A 25,216-nucleotide genomic window follows, 5' to 3' on the forward strand; every position below is an offset into this window, starting at 1 on the left:
GCATGGAGGGCTGTGAAAGTGTGCGCAGGGCACCCTAGTACTGACTCTGGGGATTGGGTGGGAAGAACGCTGCGTTTAGGATTTGGACAGAGGAAGAAGAATCCAAATCAGTGAGGTGAGACAACAAGAAGCCAAAGGAAGAGTGTGTTCAGAGTGAAAGTGTGTGGTCAGCTGTGTTACATGCTACTGAGCGGTCAATGACAATGTGAGCTCAGAGGTAGACATTAGGTTTAATAACGGAAGTGACTGAAGAACTTGCAAGGACAGTTCTGGAGATAAAAGCCAGACTGAATTAATCTAAGAAGGCCCTAGAGATCGAATGCACACGGTCTGTGTTTTTAAAAGATGAAAAGTGAGATTTGAATATCTCATGCTGAGAGAAGACCTGGAGGTAAAGGAGACAGGTAAAATAATGACTAGAGGGGAGTCCCAGAGGGGCGAGGGCTTGGATGGCACAGTTCCTAACAGAGACGAGAAGAGGAAGGGGTGGGTGCAGATGATAATTGAGAGGTTTCGTGGCAGGAAGTTGAGAGTGTTTTCTCTTTTCTTCACGGTGTTACAGAATTCCTTCTGGAAGCGATAACTAGAAAACAAATTTTGCCAGTGCCTGCTCCATTTTGTTATGATTACAGTCATGCTATTTTCAGAGTTATGGTCTGAGGTTTGTCATGCATAATTATCAGATTACAAAACAGCTGTGAGCATTTGAGGCCAGGACTTGGTCTTCTCCTCCATTTACTGTGGAGCCTAGCACATTGTTAGTACTCGGTCCATGCCAGGTTCTCAAAGAATAACGGCAGAGGGCCGATCTGCTTATCCTTGGGCTTTGCAGCATGCAGGCTGAGGCTGAAGAGTCATTTTGATTCTCTGGCTCCAGCTGGGAGAAAACCACTTGAAACGTTTTTCTGTCCGTTAGGAATCTGTACCAAGTGCTCAGTCAGTCGCCGAACACTGGCAGAGTTGTATGGAGAAGCAGCAAAGGCAGGTTGTGGATCAAACTTTTTGGTTTCCCAGTTTCATATCTCACAACACTTTGTCCTGTTCCGAGAGCTCACTGGATTAAGGTTTGAATGGTGGACCTTCATCCTCCACTTAGCCGCTTATCTCTCCTCCCAGACTTGAGAACCTTGGGAATGGGAACCGATTCAGTGTTGATGCTTCTTGAGCTGCCTCCTTAAGAAGTGGCACCATCGTGATGGTGTAGTTGTGTGTCGTTGAGTCAATGCGGACTCATGGTGATCCTGCATGATGGAGTAGAACAGCATAACAGGGTTGCCGACGCTGTAATCATTACAGGAACAGACCAAAAGGTCTTTTCTCCTGCAGACTACCCTTTAGTTACAGCTGAGCACTGACCCATTGGCACACGCCAGGTGCCTAATAAATATTCAGCGAATGAATGATGGAAAGATGTGTCCTACAATACTCTGAAACAGAAAGAAACGTTTCTTTCTGAGTTTACGGGTGAAGATGTTCATGTTTCCTTTATCCTACCCAAAGAAGCCCAATTCTCTTAACAGCCCAAATTCTATCATAGTCCTACTATCTAGAGACCCTGCTCCTGGTGCGGGGCCACTGACCAGAAGGTCAGTTCAAAACCAACCCTCAGGGAAAAGAGGTTGTCAGTTCCTGTGAAGATTCTCAGTCTCAGAAACCTTAGTACGAATTAAACATCCGCTTGAAGGCAGTGGGTTGGGTGGGGTTCCCCTGGTCTTAACTTCATTCTCTATCTTTTTTTTTAAACCTCACATCCAGTTTCATGTTGACTATTTTCATTTCACTGTACCATCATGAGATTGTCCTGAATATTTTTAAAATAAATTAACATATAAGTGGATGCAACAATTTGTTCACCCCTGGGCAGCCCTGGATGTGACCTGTCCCACAGTTCAGTCTGCTGGTTAATGATTGTGCTCCCTCTGCCTGGGATACTCAGGTCTTTGCTACTCCTCTTTCTCCTTCTGGGCTTGACAAACTCTAAACCAAACCCAAATCCCAAACTACTGCTGTTGAGTTGATTCTGACTCATAGTGACCCTATAGGACAGAACAGAACTGCTCAATAGGGTTCCCATGGCTGAAAAGTCTTATGGAAGCAGACTGCCCCATCTTTCTCTTGCAGCACAACTGGTGGGTTCGAAACATGGACCTTCCTGTGTGCTAACCTGATGCATCACCCACTGCATCCCCAGGGCTTCTGACAAGCTCTACTTCTGGCCATTGAGTCGATTCTGATCTGACTCACAAGGACCCTACAGGGCAGAGTAGCACTACTCCTTTATGTTTTTGAGGCTGTAAATCTTGGGAGCAGAGAGCCTCAGCTTTCTCCTATAGAGGAGTTGGTGGGTTTAAACCCCAGACCTGTAATTAGCAGACCAACATGTAGCCACTATGCCTCCAGAACTCCTGGACAAACTCTAAAGCACATGTATTTTAAATGAACTCTTTAAGTTGCCAAGAACACAGATCAATCAAGTTAGCTCAAGTAAAGGGTTGCAGGGGTGAAGATGAAAGATGTATGTGTGAGTGTGTGTGTGTGTGTGTGTGTGTGTGTGTGTGTGTGTGTACTGTATTGGAGCTCTGGTGGCATGGTGGGTTACACACTGGATTGCAAGGTCAGCAGTGCAAACCCACTAGTCACTCCTTGGGGGAAAAGATGAGGTTTTTCTGCTCCTCTCATTCTACTCTGTCGTATAGGATTGCGATGAATCAGAATTGACTTGATGGCAGTGAGTTTTGTATTGTACAGACCTATGTATTATAAATACATTGGTCTAGACTTGGAGTGATAAAGCTGAATCTGTTGCTTCTGAAATAAATCTGGGTTAACACATTACTCCATATAGCTCATGGCATCTTTATTTCTCTTAGCAGCTCTATCTTATTCCCTGCTCTTAATCCCTAACTCGTCCCTTTTCCCGTGATTTCTGTTGTCTCATAACGTGTGTGTCCAGCTCATCCTGGTCTCTCTCTGTCTCACAAGCATGTCCATCAATATTTCTATCCAACTACTGGTTCTTTCTGTCACCTCAGTTCAGATTCCTGGAATGGGAATCTGGTGGACTCCAGCTTCTCAGTTCCCCGCTAGCCCGTGTCAGGAAAGCATGGCTGTCTGAGCAACCCCAGACCTCAACCAGGCAGGTTTCCTCATCAGGAGGGAGGGTTTTCCCTGGATTCCTCCAGTGCCAGGGGCTTTACTCCACATGAACTTCTATATGGTTTCTGTTATACCCCGTTCTCATACATTGTGTTAGAAGGGGCCTCAGATTTCTTCCAGTTCAGTGCTTTCATTCAGGGCTGATATTTACATTACAAAAGGTTCTGGCCTTTACAAAAAGCCTTTACTGTGGGATTTTTTCCCCTCTGAAATAGCACATTTCTGCAATGAATTTAAAAATACAGCACACTTTGTATATCGCTTTTGAAGACCTTTCAATAGAAGACTTCCACATCTGGCCACAAGGTAGCAAGTAGTTCTGGCCTAGCCAGACAACTATCAACCTGGATACAATGTAGGAGGTGACAACACAGGAGCTGACTGTGGTTCAGTGTTGGGCAGTAAATAATAGTGGACAATGCTTCTTGAAGGCAGAAAACACCCAACATGAGGCACCTATTTGCCTTTTATCTAGGTTTAGAGAACATTTCTGATGATGGCTCTGAGAGCTAGGACAACAGGAGGATCCGGAGGCTGGAATCAGCAGACCATGGCTTTAGAGAAGTTATTATAAATGTATTTGAAGACTTAGAGAAATGTTAACTTTTTTTAAAACCTTCAGCTATGCTTTTCTTTTTAATCATTTTATTGGGTCTCTTACAAATCTTATAACAATCCATCATTCCATGGTATTAAGCACACTTGTGCATGTGTTGCCATCAACATTTCCAAAACAATTTCTTTCTCCTTGAGCCCCTGATATCGCCTCCTCTTTTCCCCACTCCCTCCCGCGCCCTCCCTCCCTCATGAAACCTGCATCAATTCAATATTATTATTGTTTGTTCGTGTTTTACCCTGTCCCTTACAGGTGTCTCCCTTCACCCACCTTCTGTTACTTGTCCCCTGGGTGGGGGTGGGGCTATCTAGCCAGAGAAGTGTTATCTTAATGGATGGACACATGGGTGATCTAAGCAGAAAAATGGGAAGGATAAAAAAAAAGCACAATTTTGAAAATGAAAAATTAATTGCAGGATGTGAAGATGGGCTCATTAAAAGGTCTAATCTGATGAATAGATAGCAACAAGATTAAAAAATCAAGAGTCTTTTTAATTTTAAAAGATCATTAAAAAAGATCATTTTGATTAGGGCAAAGCATGTACAGATGTGCTCTATACAATTGATGTATTTATGGATTGCGATAAGAGTTGTATGAGTCCCTAATAAAATGTTTAAAAAAAAGATCATTTTATTGGGGGCTCTTACAACTCTTGTTACAATCCATACATGGATTGCATCAGGCATGTTTATTCATATGTTGCCTTCATTCTTTTTTAGATATTTATTTTCTATTGAACCCTTAGTAGCTCCTCTTTTTATCCCTCCCCTCCACCCATGGCCCCTTGATAGATTGTAAGTAAACTATTATTTTTATCTCTCATACCAAACACTGTCTCCCTTCCTCCATGTTTTCTGTTGTTCTTCCCCCTGGAGAGGGGTGTATGGTTGTGTGTCCGTCAATGCAATAGGCTCCCCCTTTCTCCCTTCCTCCCCGCTGCCTTCCCCCTACCCTTCTAGTATTGCTATCGGCCCTCCTGTTTCTGGATTCTGTGTGTCGTGAGCTCCCATCTCTCTTTTTTTTAAATTTTTAACATTTTATTAGGGACTCATACAACTCTTATCACAATCCATACATATACATACATCAATCGTATAAAGCACATCTGTACATTCTTTGCCCTAATCATTTTCAAAGCATTTGCTCTCCACTTAAGCCCTTTGTATCAAGTCCTCTTTTTTCCCCTCCCTCCCTGCTCCCCCCTTCCTCATGAGCCTTTTATAATTTATAAATTATTATTTTGTCATATCTTGCCCTATCCGGCGTCTCCCTTCACCCCCTTTTCTGTTGTCCGTCCCCCAGGGAGGAGGTCACATATAGATCCTTGTAATCAGTTCCCCCTTTCCAACCCACTCACCCTCTACCCTCCCAGTATCGCTTCTCACACACTTGGTTCTGAAGGTATCATCCACCCTGGATTCCCTGTGCCTCCAGTTCCTATCTGCACCAGTGTACAACCTCTGCTCTATCCAGGCTTGCAAGGTAGAATTTGAATCATGGTAGTGGGAGGTGGGGAGGAGGAAGCATTTAGGAATTGGAGGAAAGCTGTATTCTTCATTGGTGCTACGTCGCACCCTGACTGACTCATCTTCTTCTCCTCTAGACCCCTCTGTGAGGGGATCTCCAGTGGCTGACAAATGGGCTTTGGGTCCACTTTTTAAAAAAAAATAATTTTATTGGGGGACTTGTACAACTCTTATCACCATCCATCCATCCATTGTTCCAAGCACATTTGTACATTTGTTGCCATCATCATTCTCAAAACATTTTCTTTCTACTTGAGCCCTTGGTATCAGCTCATTTTGCCCCTGCCTCAACCACCTTCCCTCCCTCATGAACCCTTGTTAATTTATATATTTTTTTCATGTGTTACACTGTCCGACGTCTCCCTTCACCCACTTTTCCGTTGTCCGTCCCCCAGGGAGGTCGTTATACATAGACCATTGTGATTGGTTCCCCTTTTCTCCCCCACCTTCCCCTTACCCTCCTGGTATCGCTACTCTCATTATTGGTCTTGAGGGATTTATCTGTCCTGGACTCCCTGTTTCCAGTTCCTATCTGTACCAGTGGACATCCTCTGGTGTAGCCGGATTTGTAAGGTAGAATTGGGATCATATAGTGTGGGAGGGGGGAGGGGGGAGCATTAAAGAAGTAGAGGACAGTTGTGTGTTTCATAGGTGCCACACTGCACCCTGACGGGCTCATCTCCTCACCATCTGCTTTCTCTTCTGTTGAGGTTTTTCTCAGTTTTAGTTGGTCATTGTTGTTGGGTCTCTTTTTGTCTTTGTCTTTGTTTTGTGTGATTTTCTGTATAGGAAACACAGGATAGGTAAATCTATAACTGGACAGCAAATGGATCAAAAATGTCCTAGGGGCATGGCTGGGACAAAATAGGAGTCAACAACAATGAATACAATAAAGAAGAAAATGTTCTAAGGTTAATTATGGTGATGATTGTACAACTCTTAACATGATTATATGATTTAACTATTCAATTGTATAGTATGTGAATTATCTCTCCAAAAACACTTTTTTAAGGAGAACGAATAATGATATTTTCAGATAAACTATAGCTGAGAGAACTTGTCATCAGCAAACCTTCACTACAAGAAATAAAAAACTCACTACCATCAAATTCATTCTGACTCATAGCAACTCTGTCCTATATTTACAAGACTACAAATCTTTATGGGAGTAGAAAGCTTTATCTTTCTCCCGGGGAGCAGCAGGCAGTTTTGAACTGCTGACCTTTCCATCAACGCCAACCCACTATGCCACTGGGGCTCCTCAGTAAAGAAATACTAAAGAAAAATATGTAGGCTGAAGGGAAATGAGACCTGATTGAAACACAATCTATAGGAAGGTCCAAAACTTACTGGAAACATGTTAACACATACAAAAGACTATTTTTATTCTCCTATTAATTTTCTTTATCTTAAAAAAATATATGGAGTGCTTCATGAATTCGCATGTCATCCTTGTGCAGGGGCCGTGCTAATCTTCTCAGTATCGTTCCAATTTTAGGATATGTACCACCAAAGAAAGCATTCCTATTAGTTTTCTCAAGAGACATTCCTGTGACTATTGTCTTTATTTTTTCCCCTCTGTGACTATTTTCAAAAAGATTGTTAAGATCATCTGGAAATGAGTTAGAAATGAATATTTTCAAATGTTAATGCAGAACCATGGACCTTAAGAGTCTATTGGGGGAAAAAATGTCTATTGAGTTGACCAAGTACCCATTGAAATTTCTAAGAACACCCATGAACTCTCAGAAAGCTAGAAATATAAAGGAACTTCCTCAATCTGATAAAATGTATTTTAAAAAAAACCCATAGCTAGCAAGAGCATAAGGAACTCTGGTGGCTTAGTGGTTATTTACTGGTCTGCTAGCCACAAGGTCCACAGTAAAAACCACCAGCCACTCCCCAGGAAACTCACAGGGGCAATTCTACCCTGTTCTGTAAGGTCACTGAGAGTAGGAATTGACTTGATGGCAGGAAGTTTGAGTTTGTAACATGCACAGTCTACATGCAGAAAGGAACTGTATTTCTGTAAACATTTGACTCGTAAAATCAGAAACATTGAATTTTAAAAAATAATTTAAAATAGAATGAAAAATAAAGCATGAAAGAGCTCTGCACTGAAACTAGAAAATATCAATTAATGAAGTTAAAGAAAGCCTAGATGGAACCTTCATCACTGTTTCCTAAAGTAGACAATACCGCCCCCTGTGGGGCACTGGACCAATACAACAAACAAAACTGCCAAGAGTCCTAGGACAGGGTGGAACTGCCCCGCGGAGCTTCTGCGACTGTAACTGTTCTGGAGTAGAGAGTCCATCCTTCTGCTGAGGAGCTGCTGGCGGTTTCAAACAGCCAACCTTTTGGATCACACCCAATGCTTAATCACTAAAGCACCAGGGCTCCTGGACCAGTACAGGAGAGCTGCAAAAGTAGATGCCTACACTTTGTCCTGGATTATGAACTACAGTACCAACATTTTTAATTGCCAGGGAGGCACTACGTAATTATTTTTCTGAAAAGGGGCAGTAGGTCAAATAAGTTTGGGAACTTATGATCTACATGATGCAAAGAAAAACATTTGACAAAAATCAACCAGTCTTTTGATTTTAAAAAATTCAACACATTAGGAACAGAAAGGAACTCCTTTGGCATGATACAGGTCATTTATCAAAAACTCCAGTTAGCATCATGCTTACTGAACACTTTCCCCTGCAATTAGCAGCAAGAGAAGGAAGCCTGCTTTCACTGTGTACTCAAGATTGTATTGGAAGTTCTTACCAGAGTAAGTAGGCAGGGAAAAGAAAGAAAGGATATCAGGATTAGAAAGGAAAAAAAAAATCTCTACTGTTGATGATATATATAGGAAATCCCAGAGAATTCATACAAAAGCTAGAAATGATAAATTGATTCAGCAAGGTTGCAGGATATAAGAGCAACATGCAAAAATGAATTTTAAAAAATGAATTTTATGTCTATACACTAATGATGAGCCATCTGAGAAGAAGTTAAGAAGATAATTCCATTTATAACAGCATGAAAAAGAACAACATGCTTAGGAATAGCAAGGTGGTATAAGATTTGTACACTGAAAACTGTAAAACTACTGATAGAAAATCAAGAAAGCTTAAATAAATGGAAAGACATCCTGTGTCTGTGGATTGGAAGACTTAATATTGTCAAGGTGGCAATATTCCCCAAAGCAACCTGTGTATTGATATAATCCCTATCAAAGTCTCAACTACCTTTTTTTTTTTCAAAATTGGAAAATCCAATCCTAAAATTCCTGTGGGATTTCAAGGGACTCTAAATAGTTAAAACAATCTCAAAAAAATAACAATGAGGAGGACTCACATTTTCTGATTTCAAAATTTACTATAAACCCACACAAATCAAGCATTGTATTACCAGAGTAAAAATAAATGGCTAGATCAATGGGAACGAATCGAGAGTCCAGAGACGCTATACGTACATCTGTATCAATTTATTTGTGACCAAGGTGCCAGGGCCATTCGCTATGAGGGGGTAATGATCTCTTCAGCAAATGGTGCTGGCTCAACGACATCCATATGCAAAAGAATTGAGTTAACATTTATCTCACACCATATACAAAAATGAGCTGAAAATAGATCAAAGGCCCAAAGGTAAGCGCTGACGCTACAAAACTCGTAGAACGTAATAACTTGCTCTAGGCAACTGCAGTCTCTAGGCTGCCTGCTCCTTCCGGAAGGAGTCGAGCTGCCTCAGTAACTCTTAAAAGGCTCCATTCCTTTAACCTCCCCAAGTCACTGCACCACACACTGTATTTAAACTTTGTACCCCAACAGACAGTTACGAGGGTCAAATGAAATGATGTCCTCAAACATGTTTAGTAAACAGAACGCTGCTTTATAAATGGAGGGTAGTTTTACTGTCGTTCCTCTGCTGGGACACTCTGAACTTTCCAGGCTCCATTCCAAAAAGGATTTTTTGGGACCTCAGGAACACACCTTTCGACTATTCATAAATTGCCCTGGAAGTGGGGCTCAGTAGCATTGCATGGCAGACTAAGATGGGATAATAAAATAATTACAACACAAAGCCCACTGTTCCTTATGGGCTTACTGTGCTCTTGGCTGCGGATTAGGTGCGATTCAAGCATTATTCCATTTTATCCTCACAACAATGCTAAGGTTTACACTTTCTAGGTAAAAGAATGAGGCATGGAAACCAAGACTCCTGCTGCTGGGCTCAAATGTAGTCATGACAGAGTCATGCATTGACGAGATGGAGGGTCACAGCCTAGGTTTTCTCTAGCGCACCAGCGCCAGCTTTATCTGGAGAAGGCCTCATCACACAGTTAGCTAGTGTCCTCCTAGGCTTCCCATCCAGGGAAGGATGGGGTTGGTCTTTTATTCTTTCTGCCTTGTGAGCAGCAGGCCAACTCTAACTGGCACTGTTCATGCTCTAATTCGTAGTTACATTTCAAAGGAGTTCTTGTGGGTTGGGCTGCTAACTGCAAGGTCAATGGTTTGAATCCACCAGTTGCTCCCTGAGAGAAAGGTGAAAGGTGAGGTTGCTGATCTCATAAAACTCCAAAGGGCCAGTTTAGATCAGAATTGATTCTGATAGCAATGAGTTTTGGAGTTTCTCATTATATTTTAAACTTTAAAAAATAACACACATTCCCATTACAAATATCAAAACCATGGTGATAAGTGTACAGCATTGGCCCTTTCCCCACAAAACCACTCACTCTCAACACTCTTAGATGCAAATACACACATAGTCTTAAAGTCACCAGGTGAGCCATCCATTGTAGCTGACTTTCTTAACTAACAATGTACTCGATGTACTAATACATAAAGGTCTATCCCATTCTTTAAAAAACATGCATAGCATTTCATTGAATGGCTACACCATGATTCATTTTGTAGGCCATTTTCAATTAATATTTGGATTATTTTTCCAGTGTGAGGAAATGTTAGAAATTGTAGCTCTGCAAACAAATTTTTAAAGCATTTTATTAGGGACTCATACAAATCTTATCACAATCCATACATACATCAATTGTATAAAGCACATCTGTACATTCTTTGCTCTCATCATTTTCAAAGCATTTGCTCTCCACTTAAGCCCTTTCAGCAAACAATTTTGTACATTTCTTATGCACTGTGCATGTCCTTAAAAATAAGTTATTGGGGGCTCATACAACATTTATCACGATCCATATATGCATCCATTACGTCAAGTACATTTGTTGCCATCATTATTCTCAAAACATTTTCTTTCTACTTGATCCCTTGGTATCAGCTCCTCATTCTTCCCCTCTCTCTCCACACCCCCCTCCTTCACAAACCCTTGATAATTTATAAATTATTATTTTTTCATGTGTTACACTGTCTGACATCTCCATTCACCCACTTTTCTGTTGTCTGTCCCCCAGGGAGGAGATTATATGTAGATCCTTGTGATCGGTTCCCCCTTTCTAGTCCACTCTCCCCTTACCCTCCTGGTATTGCTACTCTCAATAATTGGTCCTTAGGGGTTTATCTGTCCTGGATTCCCTGTGTTTCCAACTCTTATCTGTACCAGTGTGCATCCTCTGGTCTAGCCAGATTTGTAAGGTAGAATTGGGATCATGATAGTGGGGAGGGGGGTGGGTGGAAGCATTAAAGAACTAGAGGAAAGTTGTATGTTTCATTGGTGCTATACTGCACCCTGACTGGTTCGCCTCCTCCCCGTGACCCTTCTATAAAGGGATGCCCAGTTGTCTACAGATGGATTTTGGGTCTCCACTCTGCACTCCTCCTCATTTACAATGATATGATGTTTTGTTCTTTGATGCCTGATATCTGATCCTAACCTCGTGATCACACAGGCTGGTGTGCTTCTTCCATGTGGGCTTTGTTGCTTCTGAGCTAGATGGCCACTTGTTTACCTTCAAGTCTTTAAGACCCCAAATGCTATATATCTTGATAGCTGGGCACTATCAGCTTTCTTCACCATGTTTGTTTATGCACCCATTGTCTTCAGTGATCGTGTCAGGAAGGTGAGCATCATGGAATGCCAGTGTAATGGAACAAAGTGTTCTTGCATTGAGAGAGTATTTGAGTGGAGACCTGATGTCCACCTGCTACCTTAATACTAAACCTATAAATATATGCACATAGATCTATTTCCCCATCATCGTATATAAATGTATTTACATATGTACATGCCTGTATTTAGACCTCTATAAATGCCCTTTGCCTCCTAGTTCTTTCCTCTATTTCCTTTTCCTTTCCTCTTGTCCCACTATCATGCTCAGCCTTCATTGGGGTTTCAGTAATTCCTCTCGGTTACATTGCCCTTGATCGCGCCCTACAAGGCCTCCTACACTCTCCTTACCACTGATTTTGGATCAGTTGTTGTTCCCTTGTCCCGGGGTTTGTTAACACCACTTCCTCTCTCCCGCCTCCCCCTTTCCCGTGTCCTCCCAAATCATTGGTCCCGTTGTTTTCTTCTCCAGATTGTTGACCCCACCTATGGACACTGTCTGTGTATTTCCATAGGAAAAATGGAAGCAGAATTACTGAACTGAGGAGTATGTGTATGCATTTTAAATTTCAATAGGAGGAAGACCATCAGTGAGCTAGATGGACCCAATGGCTGCAGCAGTGGTCCCAAACATAGCACCGATGGTAGAGATGGTGCCGCACTTGGCAGTGTTTCACTGTGCTGGTCACGGCGCTGCTCCGAGGCAGAGCCGATTTGATGGCACCGAGCAGCGATCGCAGCATTGCAGATGACCAGCGGGAGTTCGCGCGATTGTGCCCGCTTCTCCGCATAGCACCGTTTCAAACTGGCGAGGTCTCTTGAAACTAGAAACACGCATCGAGTGCATTCCGTGTGCTTTCGACGCAGATTTGAACAACGCTTAGTGTAGCTGGAGGAAGATTTGTTGGTGAATTACCGTTCCTCGGGGACTGAGAGCTTTTACCCTTTTAGAAACGGAAACTGCATGCTGGTGAGGTATTTAGTTTCAATTTAGCTTAATGGAAACCTGTTAGTGAGTTTTAAAATAAGGACCAAGACGACTGAAATGGTAAACGAAGTCTCCTGGGTCCCCGGAAGGAGGATGCAGCATCTGTGGCTTTGCATGCCTCGAAGAGGCCTCTTTCCAGGAGGAAGCACGTTTCAGCCTTGAAACGTTTGGTGGAGGTGTGAGCTGCTAAAGACTCCAGTGAGCTTCCCTGGGCGGAGCTTCCTCTCAGGAAAGAACCGCACAGATACTATGTGGCTGAGGATAGAGCAGCGTCTGTGCAAGGGATTTAATGTTTACAATCCTCTTTGACTGGGCACAAACTCTGACCAGGCATTGCATGATTCACTTATGTGTCTCAAATTAGTGAATGTTCTTAACAAGGATTTCATTTTGCTTGGCGCCACAGTCAATGTGCATGGAAGCAGCTCTTGAGAAATCAAACGACTCGTGGCATTTGGCAAATCTTCTGCACAAAAGCCAGTTTTAAACAGTGTTGAAGAGCAAGGATGTTACTTGGAGGACTGAGGTGTGCCTGAGCGAGGCGTGTTTCTCAGTTGCCTCATGTGTATTCCAAAGTTAGCATGAAGAAGGAAGCCCGTAGAAGAATCAATGTCTCTGAATCATGGAGCTGGCGAAGAATTTTAAAAGTACCATGGACTCCCCGGCCCCCTCCCCTCTCTGTCTTCTCTGTACTAGGAGCAGCTCGCCTGTCACAACCCCTCATCCCCTAAAAATGTACACCTGTGCCAAATTCATCTCCACCCCTTCCCTTGTCAGGAGCACCTCCCAGCTGCTGAGCCAACCACTATCTGTGTTGTGCAGAAACGGCCAGAGACACTGACAGACAGCATGACAGCAGCTTGACAGCCCCACGTTCCCTGACCTCATTTATCCCTAGTCGCAGCTTCCAAATCAGCACCGTCTCAAGGGACATTGAGACAGCCGCCAAGTTCATTGGGGCCGGGCTGCCACAGTGGTGGTGGCAGGCTCTGGAGCCGGCATTGGGACTGCATTGGGGAGCCTCGTCCTTGGTTGTGCTGAGCACCCCTCTCTAAAGCAGCAGCTCTGCTCCTGCGCCAGCCTGGCTTTGCCCTCTCGGAAGCCATGGGGCTTTCTGCCTGATGGTGGCCTTCTTCATCCTCTTCGCCATGTGAAGGAGCCTGCTTCACCTCCCAGAGTTCTCTGTCCCGCGTCTCCTCGTCCCTATATGTTGCTATCCCTGCACCTCCCCAGGCAGCCCAGGGAATGAAATTGGCTCAGGGTTTGACAGGGAAGACAAATAAATACTGTATTAATAAAGATGTTTCTTGAAAGAACAACAAAAAGTACCCTGGACTGCCCGAAGAATGAGCAAATCTGTCTTGGAAGAAACATAGCCAGAGTGCGCCTTAAAGCAAGGATGGCGAGTCGTGGTCTCACTTGCTTTGGAAGTGTGATCAGGAGAGATCAGTCCCTGGAGAAAGACAGCATGCTTGGGACAGTGGAGTCAGTGAAAAAGAGGAAAACCCTGGAGGACATGACCCGACGCAATGACGACAACAATGTGAGGATGGCGTAGGACCACATGGAGTTTCCTTCTGTTGTGCGTGGGGTCCCTGTGAGTCAGAACCTGCTCAGTGGCACCTAACAACAACAACACTCCTGTGATCATCTGAGGAGGTATCAGTATGATACTCCTTTTGAAACTAAGCCTGTTGAGGTTCTACTTTGTAGAGTAGTGATTGGGGTCTGAAAATCTCGTGAGCTGTTTCTGTGTCCGCCAAAATGGGAGTGCGCATGCAGACCCTACCATGGTGGCCAAACTTTGAGGGCAATGTAACCCCATGGAGCAACTCATGAACAGAGAGGGCGACAGGGCTGGCCCCAGTCAGAGCCCAGCTGATTCTTTCCCTAGAAGCATGGGCAACAGAGCACAGCACTAAACCTGCAGGTTGGGGAGAGGGGCCGGCCAGTCATTCCCACATGGAAGCAAACCAAGAAGGAAAAAGAGAAAGGGATACTGGCACACCAAGCCCTGAGGACAACGCCCCTTCACGGAGCTGCTAAGGCACAGAGAGGACTGTGGGGCCCACAACAGCTCGAGACATGATGCCCCCTCCACTGGAGCATACTGTGACAGAGGACAATACTAGGGACACATGGTGGGGAGTGAGCCCAGTCTGAACTGCGCCCCCCCCGCCCCCCTCAGTGGGATGAACAAAGAAGGGAATATAACCGATCAGCAATGAGAAGAAAACAAAGCCACAAAGCCCCCGAGGAACCCCCAAAACAGTCTTCTAGCTAGGAGGGGAAGTTCCCAGAATGCCCCAAGACCGGTAGGAGATAGTCATAAAGGTCAGCGGACAGATATTGAATTGTGTATACTTTTTCCTGTTTGGGGTTTTTATTGCTAGTTTTTTTTCGTTCTCTTTTTATTTAATCTTTTTTTCTTTCCCTTTTTTTGTCTCCATTGTTGTTGTTTTGCCTACCTATGTAAGATAAGTATGGAAAGCAAGCCCAAGGAGAAAGCAATGGAACCAATGGTTCCGGAGGGACTTGGGGGGAGGATGAGGTGGGGGAAGGGAGCAGTGAACAAACCATGCCAGAGACAGGGAACAACTGGGAAATTAAAAGAAACAATGAGGAGGACATAGAGATCCTGGGGGTGTTGGAGCAACAGTAATCTAGCTGAGAGGAATTGCTAAGAGGCAGAGGAAGGTTGAGTGTGATGGTGGGGCAGGAAGAAGGTAAAAGGAAACAGGAAAGATCTAGGAAGCAAAGCTATGGGCTAGAAGTATAAACATAGGTGTGTACATATGTAAATATATACAATAGAGATATTGGCCTATGTACATATATTATATGGCAATATATTGAGAAAGTGGATAGACTTTGGACCTCTGCTCAAGCCCTTCCTCAATACAAGAGCATTTTGTTCTAACAACCTGGAATTCTGTGAAGCTCACATTCCTGACATGACCACCAAAGACAAAATGGATACATAAGCAAATGTGGTGAAGAAAGCTGATAGTGCCCGGCTATCAAAAGATATAACATCTGGGGTCTTAAAGGCTTGAAGTTAAAATAAGTGGCCATCTATCAGAGAAGCAACAAGCTCACATGGAAAAAGCACACTAGCCTGTGTGATCATGAAGTGTCTACAGGATCAGGTTAACAGGCATCAGAAGACCCAAAACAAAACAAAAAACCCATATTGTTGAGAATGAGGGGGGTCAGAGCAGAGACCCCAAGTCCATTTTTAGACACTAGGACGTCCCCTCACAAAAGGGTCACAAGAAAACAATGAGTCAACCAGGGCACAGTATAGCACTGATGAAGCACACACTATTCCTCTGGTTCTTTGAGGCTTCCTCACCCCCACTATCATGAGTCCTGTCTTTCAGTTCTGGGTAGACTGGAGTATGTACACTGGTACAGATAAGAGGTCACAACACACGGAATCCAGGTCAGATAACCCCCTCAGGAACAGAAATGGGAGTAGCAATACCAGGGTAGGACGAAGGTGGGGAGAGGAGGGGTGGAAGGGGGAACCGATGGCAATGATTGACACATAACACATACACACCCACCCAGGGGGGGCGAACAACAGAAACATGGGTGAAGGGAGACAGCAGACAGTGTAAGATATGAAAATAATAATCTATAACTTATTAAGGGGTCACAAGAGTGGAAAGGGGAAGGAAAAAAGAGGAGCTGATACCAAGGGCTCAAATAGACAGTAAATGTTTAGAAATAATGATGGCAACATAGGTACAAATATGCTTGATACAATTGATGTGTGGACTGTTATAAGAGCTGTAAGAGCCCCCAGTAAAATGATCTTTTTAAAAAAAAATCATGAGCAACCATCTGAGTTGCACCTATTGGTCTTTTCCCATTCAGAAGAAAGAATAATGATGAAAGCCAGAACATACATGGAAACATTTAGTCCAAATGGACTAATGGACCATGCTTGCATCGGCTAATGGCTCTAGCTTCCATGACCCTGAGACCAGAAGAACAAGATGGTGTCCGGCTACCACTACCAACTGCTCTAGAAAAGACCACATTAGAAGGTCCTGGACAGAGGGGGGGAATGGGGAATAACACCCCAAATCATAAAAGACACCAGGCTTACTAATCAGACGGAGACTTCTAGAACCTCCCAAAGATTATTGTCCTTAGTCACCCTCCTGAACTCACCCCCACGTGAGAATAATCAACAATGTTCTGTTCATTAGGCTTTCAGTAGTTGAAACTGTTTGAGGCAAGCCGTAGCGTTTTCAGCGGCTAATTTCTCCAGAGTGGATGGATAGCCAATCCCTTCTCTGTAGTCCGGTTTTCGTCCGGAAGCTCTGCTGAAACCTGTTCACTTTGGGTGAGCCTGCTGGTCATTTGAAATATCATTCAGCATCACAGCAAAACACAAGCCATCACAGTCCAACAAGCTGGCAGAGAAGTGCTGGATTGAGTCACATACCAATTTGAAGATCGCATCTTTACGACAGGGAGCAGCTTAAGAATTTTAAGTCTCTTGATTGCAACATCAAATGCGCTCAGGAACTGGGGAGTCACAGACACTGCTCAGTGGGGCACGTACCAAAACAGGTCAGTGAGCCCACTCCCACACACAGTGAGCTCCTCTAGAGTTTCCAGGCACGTGCGTCTTTATGGGGACAGAGAGCTTCTTTCTCCAGGAGAGCAGCGGGTGTGTTTGAACCCCCGACCCGGCAGTTAGCAGCTTAGGACTCACACAACAGCACCACCACCAGGGTTTCTTAAAGCAGGTCTAACTGCAGGTAATGCTCAGAAGGTGGTAACGATCATCTCTCATGTTTACCAGGATGTTTGCTTTCAGAGTGCCCTCCCGTTTGCCATCTCATTTGATCTGCAGAATTCTGTGTGTGTGTGTGTGTGTGTGTGTTTTCCCTTAAAATGAGAAAAATATATCTATTTTGCAGAAAAACTGTGATGATTAAGTATGATAACAGCACGTCGCTTAGTGGAGTGCTGAGTCTTTAAGGGAGTACTCTTTAAACTGTAGCTGGGGGTTGGGTCGGGGATCAGCCGGCCTCTGCCTGCCTCCATCCCTCTCATTCTCCCTGCAAGTGGTGTAAGGCTGGTTGGACTTGTCGCACCTGCTTTAGTTGTGTCACTCTTCTGCTTGAAATTGCCCCTGGTCAGCTAACCTACTGTTAGGGATGGGCCAGACTAGGAAGAACATTCACCTAAAGGTTGCCTCAAAGTATGAGCTCAGGAAGCAGTCCAGAGGTGTGCTAAAAGAGCATGGTGGTTAGGAACCTAGAAAGACAGCATCTTTACTGGGTGGGGTGACTGTCGGGGGAGCTGTGGAGACTGGTCTATTTACAGGGTGTTATTTTCACCAGTCACCATGCATGGTGGTCTTGAGAGAAGAAAGGATGTTTGGTTTACATAGGTTCGGCCAGGTTCTTCAGCAAAGAAATCTACATATGCCCAGATGTGTAGCCCCTCCTGAATTACTAGCCACTCACCTGCCCAAGGTTATGGTGGCATATTTGACAACCAGGTACCCGGGCTCAATCCCCCTGCTTACCTGGATCTTTCCTATATAAGCTTACAGAGACTTGTAAGTGGCTAAGTGTGGTTGTGGGAGGGAATGTGAGGGATAGGACACAGGTGCTATGTGAGAGAGCTTAGACTGCATCCCCGGGCTTGTGAGGAGTCCTTGCAGGCTTTGAGTCAGGAGAGTGACATCATCAGGTTTAAATTATTAGAAAGAGCGCTTTATAGATGTCACTAAGAGTTTGGAGTGTCAGATCCTGGACATTTGGGGCCAGTTTCTTGATCTCTTTATTCCTGTTTCTTTATCTGTAAGATGGGAACTAGAATGGGACCTAGCTCATAGAGCAGTTGTGAAGATGAAATGAGATAGTTACAAATATAGCTAAGTAAATGACTGACCCAGGATAACTGAAAATCATAATACTACCATTACTACAAGAGAGAGGGGAACTGAAGGCAGGAAGATGGAATGTAGGTAGGCAAGAGAACCTAAGTCCTTGAATGAAGAAGGGCATAAATAGAGAGGGTAGTTATGAAAGATATTAAGAGCTAGAGTGCTTAGATTTTGTAATCTAGTGCTCATTAGAGGACAAAGAAAAGGCAAGCATCTTTCATGACTCTCAGGTTCCAACCTGCCATGGCTAAATTCATGTGGGTGTACTTGAAGGAATGGGGAATGTTGGAGGAAGTGGCAGGGTGAGGTGGAAAAAGGGGCACAATGAGGCTGACCTTCATGATGCTGGGTTTGAGCATTCTGTAATCAATTGGAACCTGAGGTTCTGGGAAGCCTAGGCTATAGAACGAGATCGTAGCTTGTGGTCATAAGGCAGAAGGTGAAGCTGTGAGTGACGAGGATGCATGGGGAGAGGAGCACCGGCATTCTGGAGGTTTCTGGTGGAAAATGAGCCAGTGTGGGATATTGGTAAGAAGCCACTAGAGACAGGGGTGACGTGAAATTGTAGGTAGCTGAACTCCATCCAAAGGAAAGGCTCTGTGCTTGAGGCCTAAGCATCTGCCCTCAGGATGCTCAGTGAGATCTGTAACAAGGAGAATAATAGACACATGTTCTACAAAGGAGTTCAAGAAGGGAGAGCTGCTATTCCATTGGTGGCCCGTGTTAACTTGACTGCCTTGGTCATCTGCGTGGGTTTCCTCTTCCTCCTGGATTCCTCAATAGACATCCTGTCTTGACCAAAAAGAATGAGCTACACAGAAGAAGAAGACCTTCTTTGGTCAAGAGTATAAGAATGCTGGGCCTCTCCAAACTGTCTCCCATATGTACTAGAATATTTTGTTTCTTTTCATAATAGTATCACATTTTATAGGCCCAAACCCAGAGACAACAGTAAAGATTCATAAAAATACATTTCATCGTTAATCTCACACTAGCCAATATCTGTGGCCATGCTGGAAAGCAGAGGGGGGAGCCATGCTCAAAACGAGGAAGGGAAGAGCAGAGGGAGGTCAGAGAAAGGTGGTCTACGTCAGGAGAAGTTAGACGAAGGACCAGGCGGACAGAGATGGAGTGGTACAGAGGTGGGACAGCAAAGGCCAGGTTCAGGGATTGTAAGTAGCTCCATTGGGCTGCATTTGAAAGTCCTGGCGCATGAGGGTAGGGTAGCAGGCTGGAATGGAGACGGGCCAGATGATGGAATTCTGAGGGCCAGGGGAGGGAGTTTGAACTTTTCTTCTGTGGTTTGACGGCTTCTGGGAGGAACCATCAAAAGCTTTTCAGGAATTCAGGCTTGTCTGCCTCAGGCTTCTCCTTCTGGAAGACCAAGGGCCCGGAGTGGCAGCCTGACAGTCGATCTCTTTCGCCATGGTCGGGAAGTCAGGGCTGTAGCTGATTTCATTGGCCTGTTTTGCATTTATTATAGTGTGGCTTTTATAGTGTGTTAATTGAAATATTTCCAACTGCCAAAAACAATTACACTCAAATTGCCTTGTCAGTTCTTTTATTGCCAGATAAATGTTTTACAGACTTATTTACGGGGGGCAGTGGGAACTGGATCTCATTTTCTATTTAAGGCTGGTGGTTTAGGTTGGGACTGGCCCTCCAGTGCTCTGTTGTGGGCCGGAAAGCTGTTGGACATTGTGACTCTCCCATCCCGGTTACCTTAGGGATCAGAGGCTCTTCAAAGGGAAGCAGCTTTCTGGCCTCAGAGAAGGCTTCTCATCGCTGGAAACCTTGGAAACCTGGCATAAATCTGACTTCTGCTGCCTGCCTGCCTGCCTGCCTGCCTGACAATAACCCAGCCCATGCTGGGACCTGCTTTTGTCTCCCTCTGGAGTCTTTCCTCCCTCCCGCCTGTCAAAGCTTCTCCCAAAGACCCTCGCATGTCTGGGCTGTGAGAACCCATCTAGTCTGACTCTCTCACTTGGCATTTGGGAAGTCCAGGCCCAACAACTTCTCAAGAACATTGAGCGACAAGCACTGGTCACTCCTGCCTTTTCTCCATGTGTCCTAAAGCAAGCTGAGATGGGAACCTCATCTTTCATTGTTTTTATCCCATTTATAGGCTGCTGCCCAGCACACAAACAGATGCTTGACAAATATGTATCCAATTTAATTGAGCGTGTTGCTCTGGGGAACATTCCATTTTCCCATGTTAGACCTGAAAAGCTCATCATTTCGAATCCTGTGTATTTCATCGAGAGGAAACTGAGACTGAGAGAGGAAACCTGCTTTGCCCAGGATCAAGGTTATCGATGGTTATTCTGACAGCATTCCTTCATTTATTGAATAAGAATTTTGAACACCTACCATGTCCATAGCACAGCTTTAGATTCTGGGGCTCCAGCAGTGAATGCTATAAAGTACCTGCTCATAAGGAGCTTACATCCACCCCCAAGAAGTGTCTAGAAATACAACCTGACCTCAAACTCCCTTAAATTCCTGATACAGAGAGGAGTATTCAGAATATACTCATATTCTGAATATAAAAACAAAACACAACTGTTTGTTGAGCTAATGACTAGAACGAAATGTCTAGTGTTAAGGTACTTGGTTGCTTTTCATGGTGAAACTGAGGCTGAAATGGGGTTGTCCCAGATACAGGTCCCCCTTGGCTGGGCCAAGAAGCTCATGCTGTTGCTGAGAGTCAGAATTGTATCTGCAGTTGCTTGTCACCAAGTTGTGACACAGAGTTGTAGACCCGCTCTCAGACAGGTAACTGTTCTCCGGAGCTTTGTGTAGCTTAGCACCACTCTGGAGGAAAGGACAGTGAGCTTTCCTAAGTCTTTCAGTGACGGCATGTGCTTTTATTCCTGATTTTGTAAATTACTTGTTTTTAAAACAAATTTTCATTGTAAATTAGGTAGGGGGTTACATTTCAGATAAACAACTTTGTATTCAGCAGTTTAAACAACTTGGCAAGCCCTCCAATAGTTTATCTTACACACACACACACACACACACACACACACACACACACACACACACACCCTGCTCCTTGATTTCTCCTCTCCCTCTTGTGGACTCTCATCTTCCACTTCACTTCCACTTCAAGTTCATGCCCATCCAGGAGCCCTGGGAGTGTGGTGGATTATGGATTTGACTCCTAACCTCAAGGCCATCAATTGGAAGCCACTAGCTGCTCTGTGGGAGAAAGATGAGGCTTTCTGCTCCTGTAAAGATTTACAGACTCAGAAAGTTCAGCTCTGTCCTTTAAGGGTCGCTTTGAGTCAGGAGTGACTCAGTGACAGAGAGTCTTCTTTTTGAACACCATCAACAGTCTGTCTCATTGCTTATCTTCTATCCCTTGACTCCCCACCCCTCCCCCACCATTTGGCAATCTCCGAAGTCTGTTCCCTTTGGTGTGGAAATCGTCCTCTTGTTTGTATTTGTTCATTTGTTTTGTTTTGATCAAGACTTAGCTTCTGCCTCTGTCCTTCCTTCAGAGCATCCCTGGGAGCAGAGGAACCAGGAAAAAAGTAAGTGCTGAGGTCACCACGGCCTCTTAATTCATTTCTAAAAGAACGGTTATTTTTCTGTTACAAATAGTTCCTATGTATGTTCTAGAAAATGCAACGAGTTAAAAAAAATATATAAAAGAAAATGTAACGAATAAGAAGCATGCCATTAAATTCACCCTTAAGCCCACCATCCATGAAAACCCCTTAACATTTGGTGTTCTATGCTTCTGGGTATGCTTGTACATCTATTAAAAGGACATGTATTTATTTTTAAATTAAATCAAACTGTGTATGTCATTTTATAACCTGCTTCTCACCTGCTTTCAATTTATGTTGACAGTAAATACATTTTCATAGCATCGTTTGACATCATTACTTTATCATACGCTCCTTAAAACCACAGCCTAATTTGTTCAGCCATGCCCACTGATGGATGTTTAGGCGTTCCCACCTTGTCACTATTATAATGCATCCTCCAACAAGTGCTCATGTGCCCAAATCATTGGACAGATCCTTGGCTGTTTTCTTAATAAAAACGCCTATAAATAGAAATTCGGGTCAGAGTAATTTTATGAGTGCATATTTTTCCCTCACCAAACTGGATGTTAATTTTGTTTGGCTGATTTCCTCATGTTTTCGCATTTTCCAGTTTTAAAGTGAAAATGGCACTCCTCCATTTCGCATGTCTTTGGTTACTAGTGATGGGGAACGTTGTGTACCGTCTCGGGTAAAGCAGGACGTCTGGTCCCTGCTCTTCGGACTCTTCTTCCTCACACAGACCTAATGGGACTGTGAACCTTAAAGTTACTAAGTTTAAGAGAGCTTTCTTTTAGAAAGAACTTTTTAAGGTTGGAAGTTGGAAGATCAAATACAATGTTGAAACAGGTTAAAACAGCTTGGCCTCCTTTCTTGATGGATAAGCCATTTTGTATAAGGTGCCTTTGATAGTTGACCCTGGACATGAGCTTCCAGGATATATGAGATGCAGTAAGGGGGTCGGGGGAGCTAGTTCTCCTAGTCCCACAAGTTGGGCCAAAGGCCCATCCTGATGTTCTGGGACGGAGGTGGCTATGATCTTCCAGGCAACCAGAACTCTGTTCTGAGCAGTTCCTTTGGGCCCTTCCATGATTGAGCTGTTACACAGTTTGTCTACCCTGTGAGGGACAGAGCCCAGCTTCTGGTAGGATCTGTGGATGAAGGATCCTCTTACTGTACCGCTTGCTTGTCCAAGTAGGATCAAATACTCCACACCTTCAATGAGGTTTTTGTGTAGGAGGAAGATTCAGGGACTGATGTGGGAGAAGGAGCAGATGAATGGTCCCAGTCCAAAGCCACAGTCAGACCACCTGACCAACTGGAGTTGACTGATGCAGTAAGTGAGCAGCACCCTGCCCTGGCCCCTTCCTCCACTCCAGCATCAGACCTATATCTTTCCATTGTCCTGGTAAGGAGTCTTCACAGAACCTGGGTGTGTGATCCCTGTTGACATCCTGGGTGGAGGGTGGATCCTCCCAAGCCTCACTGGGCCCGGGGTGGGGGTGAGGCTTTTACGCAGGACCCCTTTGGTATTTCTGCCCCTCAGGAGCTAAAGGAGGAGTTCACCCGAATTCTGACAGCCAACAACCCACATGCACCCCAGAACATCGTTAGGTACAGCTTCAAAGTAAGTAATCCCCTTCTGGGCGTGACCCCTAGGTGCTCCTGGCCTTGGAGGTGACTTGCCACCTTGCAGAAGCCTCTCAGCTACTGGACAGCTTGTTGTTGTGGGGTGTCATCCAGTTGATTCTGACCCAGAGCAACACAATGCACAACAGACAGAAACACTGCCCGGTCCTGCGCCAGCCTCACCGTTGTTCCTACGCTTGAGCCCATTGTTGGGAACCTCAGAGTCGGTCCTACACGGGAGGTTGACTTTAAACTGAAGTCCCTGGCTGGGGCCCTGGGAATTGACTTGGAGTTTTCCAGAGATTGAAAAAAGAAAAAGGTGCTTGTTTTATTTAAAACTTGTTTTGTTTTGTTTCTTTCACGAATCTCTCCTGCAATCTGGGATTGAAAGTCTCATTGCCTTGCAGAGCCCACGCTTTTCAGGAATTCCCCAAGCAAATCCTTTGGGTTAAAAACAAACAAACAAAAAGAGCAACCCTTTTCAAATGTGTACAAAATGTTTTAACTAGTGTCAGCTTTTGGGGCCTGAGCTTCTGGGCTTTCCTCCAATCTGACATCTGGGTGAAGTACCAACTCCTTTGTGGACAGAGGGTAGGCGCTTCCCTGTCCTTTCAGGCCACCGCCTGGGGAAAGCTCCTCACCCATGGTAGCAGCCAGCCAGGCGCGTGACCCCTCAGGCCTTTCTTGTGTCCCCATGGCATGGGTGCACTGTCACTTGGTAGGCAGGCGTGTGACACGCCTTTCACAGGAACAACACCCCTGTGGGCATCCCCTGAAGAGAGTGTCAGAGTAAATTTTGAGCTAGCATGACAATAACACCTGTGTTTTTTAAATTCCATTATTTTAAGACACGTTCATTCCATGCTTCCTGTGTGCCGGTGTCAGATCCTAGATTAGACCTCTTATGTAGGACACCTTATTCAATCCCAACAATTCTCGCTAGAGAACTATTATTATCTTGATGTTATAGAAACCGAGGTGCAATTAGATGAAACAAATTACAAAAGTCACGCAGCCGGGATTCAAAGCAAGATTGGGACCAGTTTGACTCCAAAGCAACATCGACCTGCTTCTTAAGAAAAACTTCAAAATGTGCATATAATTATTTTGAATATATAATAAAAAGCCATGGTGTAAATTTCAAAAGATTCAAAGGAGCATGAGAAATTAAACCTGTTCCCCCCCCCCCCCGTTCCCTTTCTACTAGTAACAGTGTCCTTATTCTTTTTTTAAGCAGCATTATTGAGGTATATTTTACCTACCATACGGTTCAGGCATCTGCAACATACAATTCCATAGCTGATAGTATCACCAGAGTTATATTATCACTGCAACCGATTTTCATACATTTTCATGATTCTCCAGGGAAGGCCTACATCTCTTAGCTGTCAACCTCAACTCTCCCCTGCACCAGTCTGGGCAAACATGAATCGGCTTTCTGCCCATAGATTTGCCTCCTCTGCCAAGGAGACCTGGTGCATAATGTTTAAGTGCTCCGCTGGCACCTGAAAGGTTGGCATTCAGAACCCACCAGCAAGCAGTTCCGTGGGAGAAAAGTCCTGGCCATCTGTTCTTGTCCAGATCAGGAAACCCTATGAGGCGGCACAGTTCTGGCCTCTAGGGTCATTTTGGGTCAGAATTCAGTCATTTCATCTGATTTCATCGGATGTGGTCTTTTGGGACTGGTTTCCTTGACTTAGCATGTTTTAAGTTTCATCCATGTAGTAGCATATATCAGGACTTTCTTTTGATTATCCAGCGTGGCTCCGTTTTATGAATCTTCCACATTCTTTGGTTGATTCATGGGTGAAT

The 25,216-nt window shown here is 44.3% G+C and overlaps 1 protein-coding gene and 1 non-coding gene across 2 annotated transcripts in view; one reads left to right on the forward strand and one right to left on the reverse strand.

The window, feature by feature from the left end:
- The window catches only part of DNAI1 (dynein axonemal intermediate chain 1), a 72,547-nt gene that overhangs the window by 8,815 nt on the left and 38,516 nt on the right, over positions 1-25,216 (forward strand). Inside the window, exons 2-4 of the mRNA XM_075559491.1 lie at positions 21,725-21,757; positions 23,013-23,111; positions 23,322-23,402. Coding sequence (XP_075415606.1) covers positions 21,725-21,757; positions 23,013-23,111; positions 23,322-23,402 — 213 coding nt within the window. The remainder of the gene's footprint in view (positions 1-21,724; positions 21,758-23,012; positions 23,112-23,321; positions 23,403-25,216) is intronic.
- LOC142460397 (U6 spliceosomal RNA) lies at positions 6,714-6,817 on the reverse strand. The gene has a single exon (XR_012786609.1). It is a non-coding gene; the product is annotated as a U6 spliceosomal RNA (small nuclear RNA).

Source organism: Tenrec ecaudatus, chromosome 10 (genome assembly GCF_050624435.1).
Source record: "Tenrec ecaudatus isolate mTenEca1 chromosome 10, mTenEca1.hap1, whole genome shotgun sequence".
NCBI lineage: Eukaryota > Metazoa > Chordata > Mammalia > Afrosoricida > Tenrecidae > Tenrec > Tenrec ecaudatus.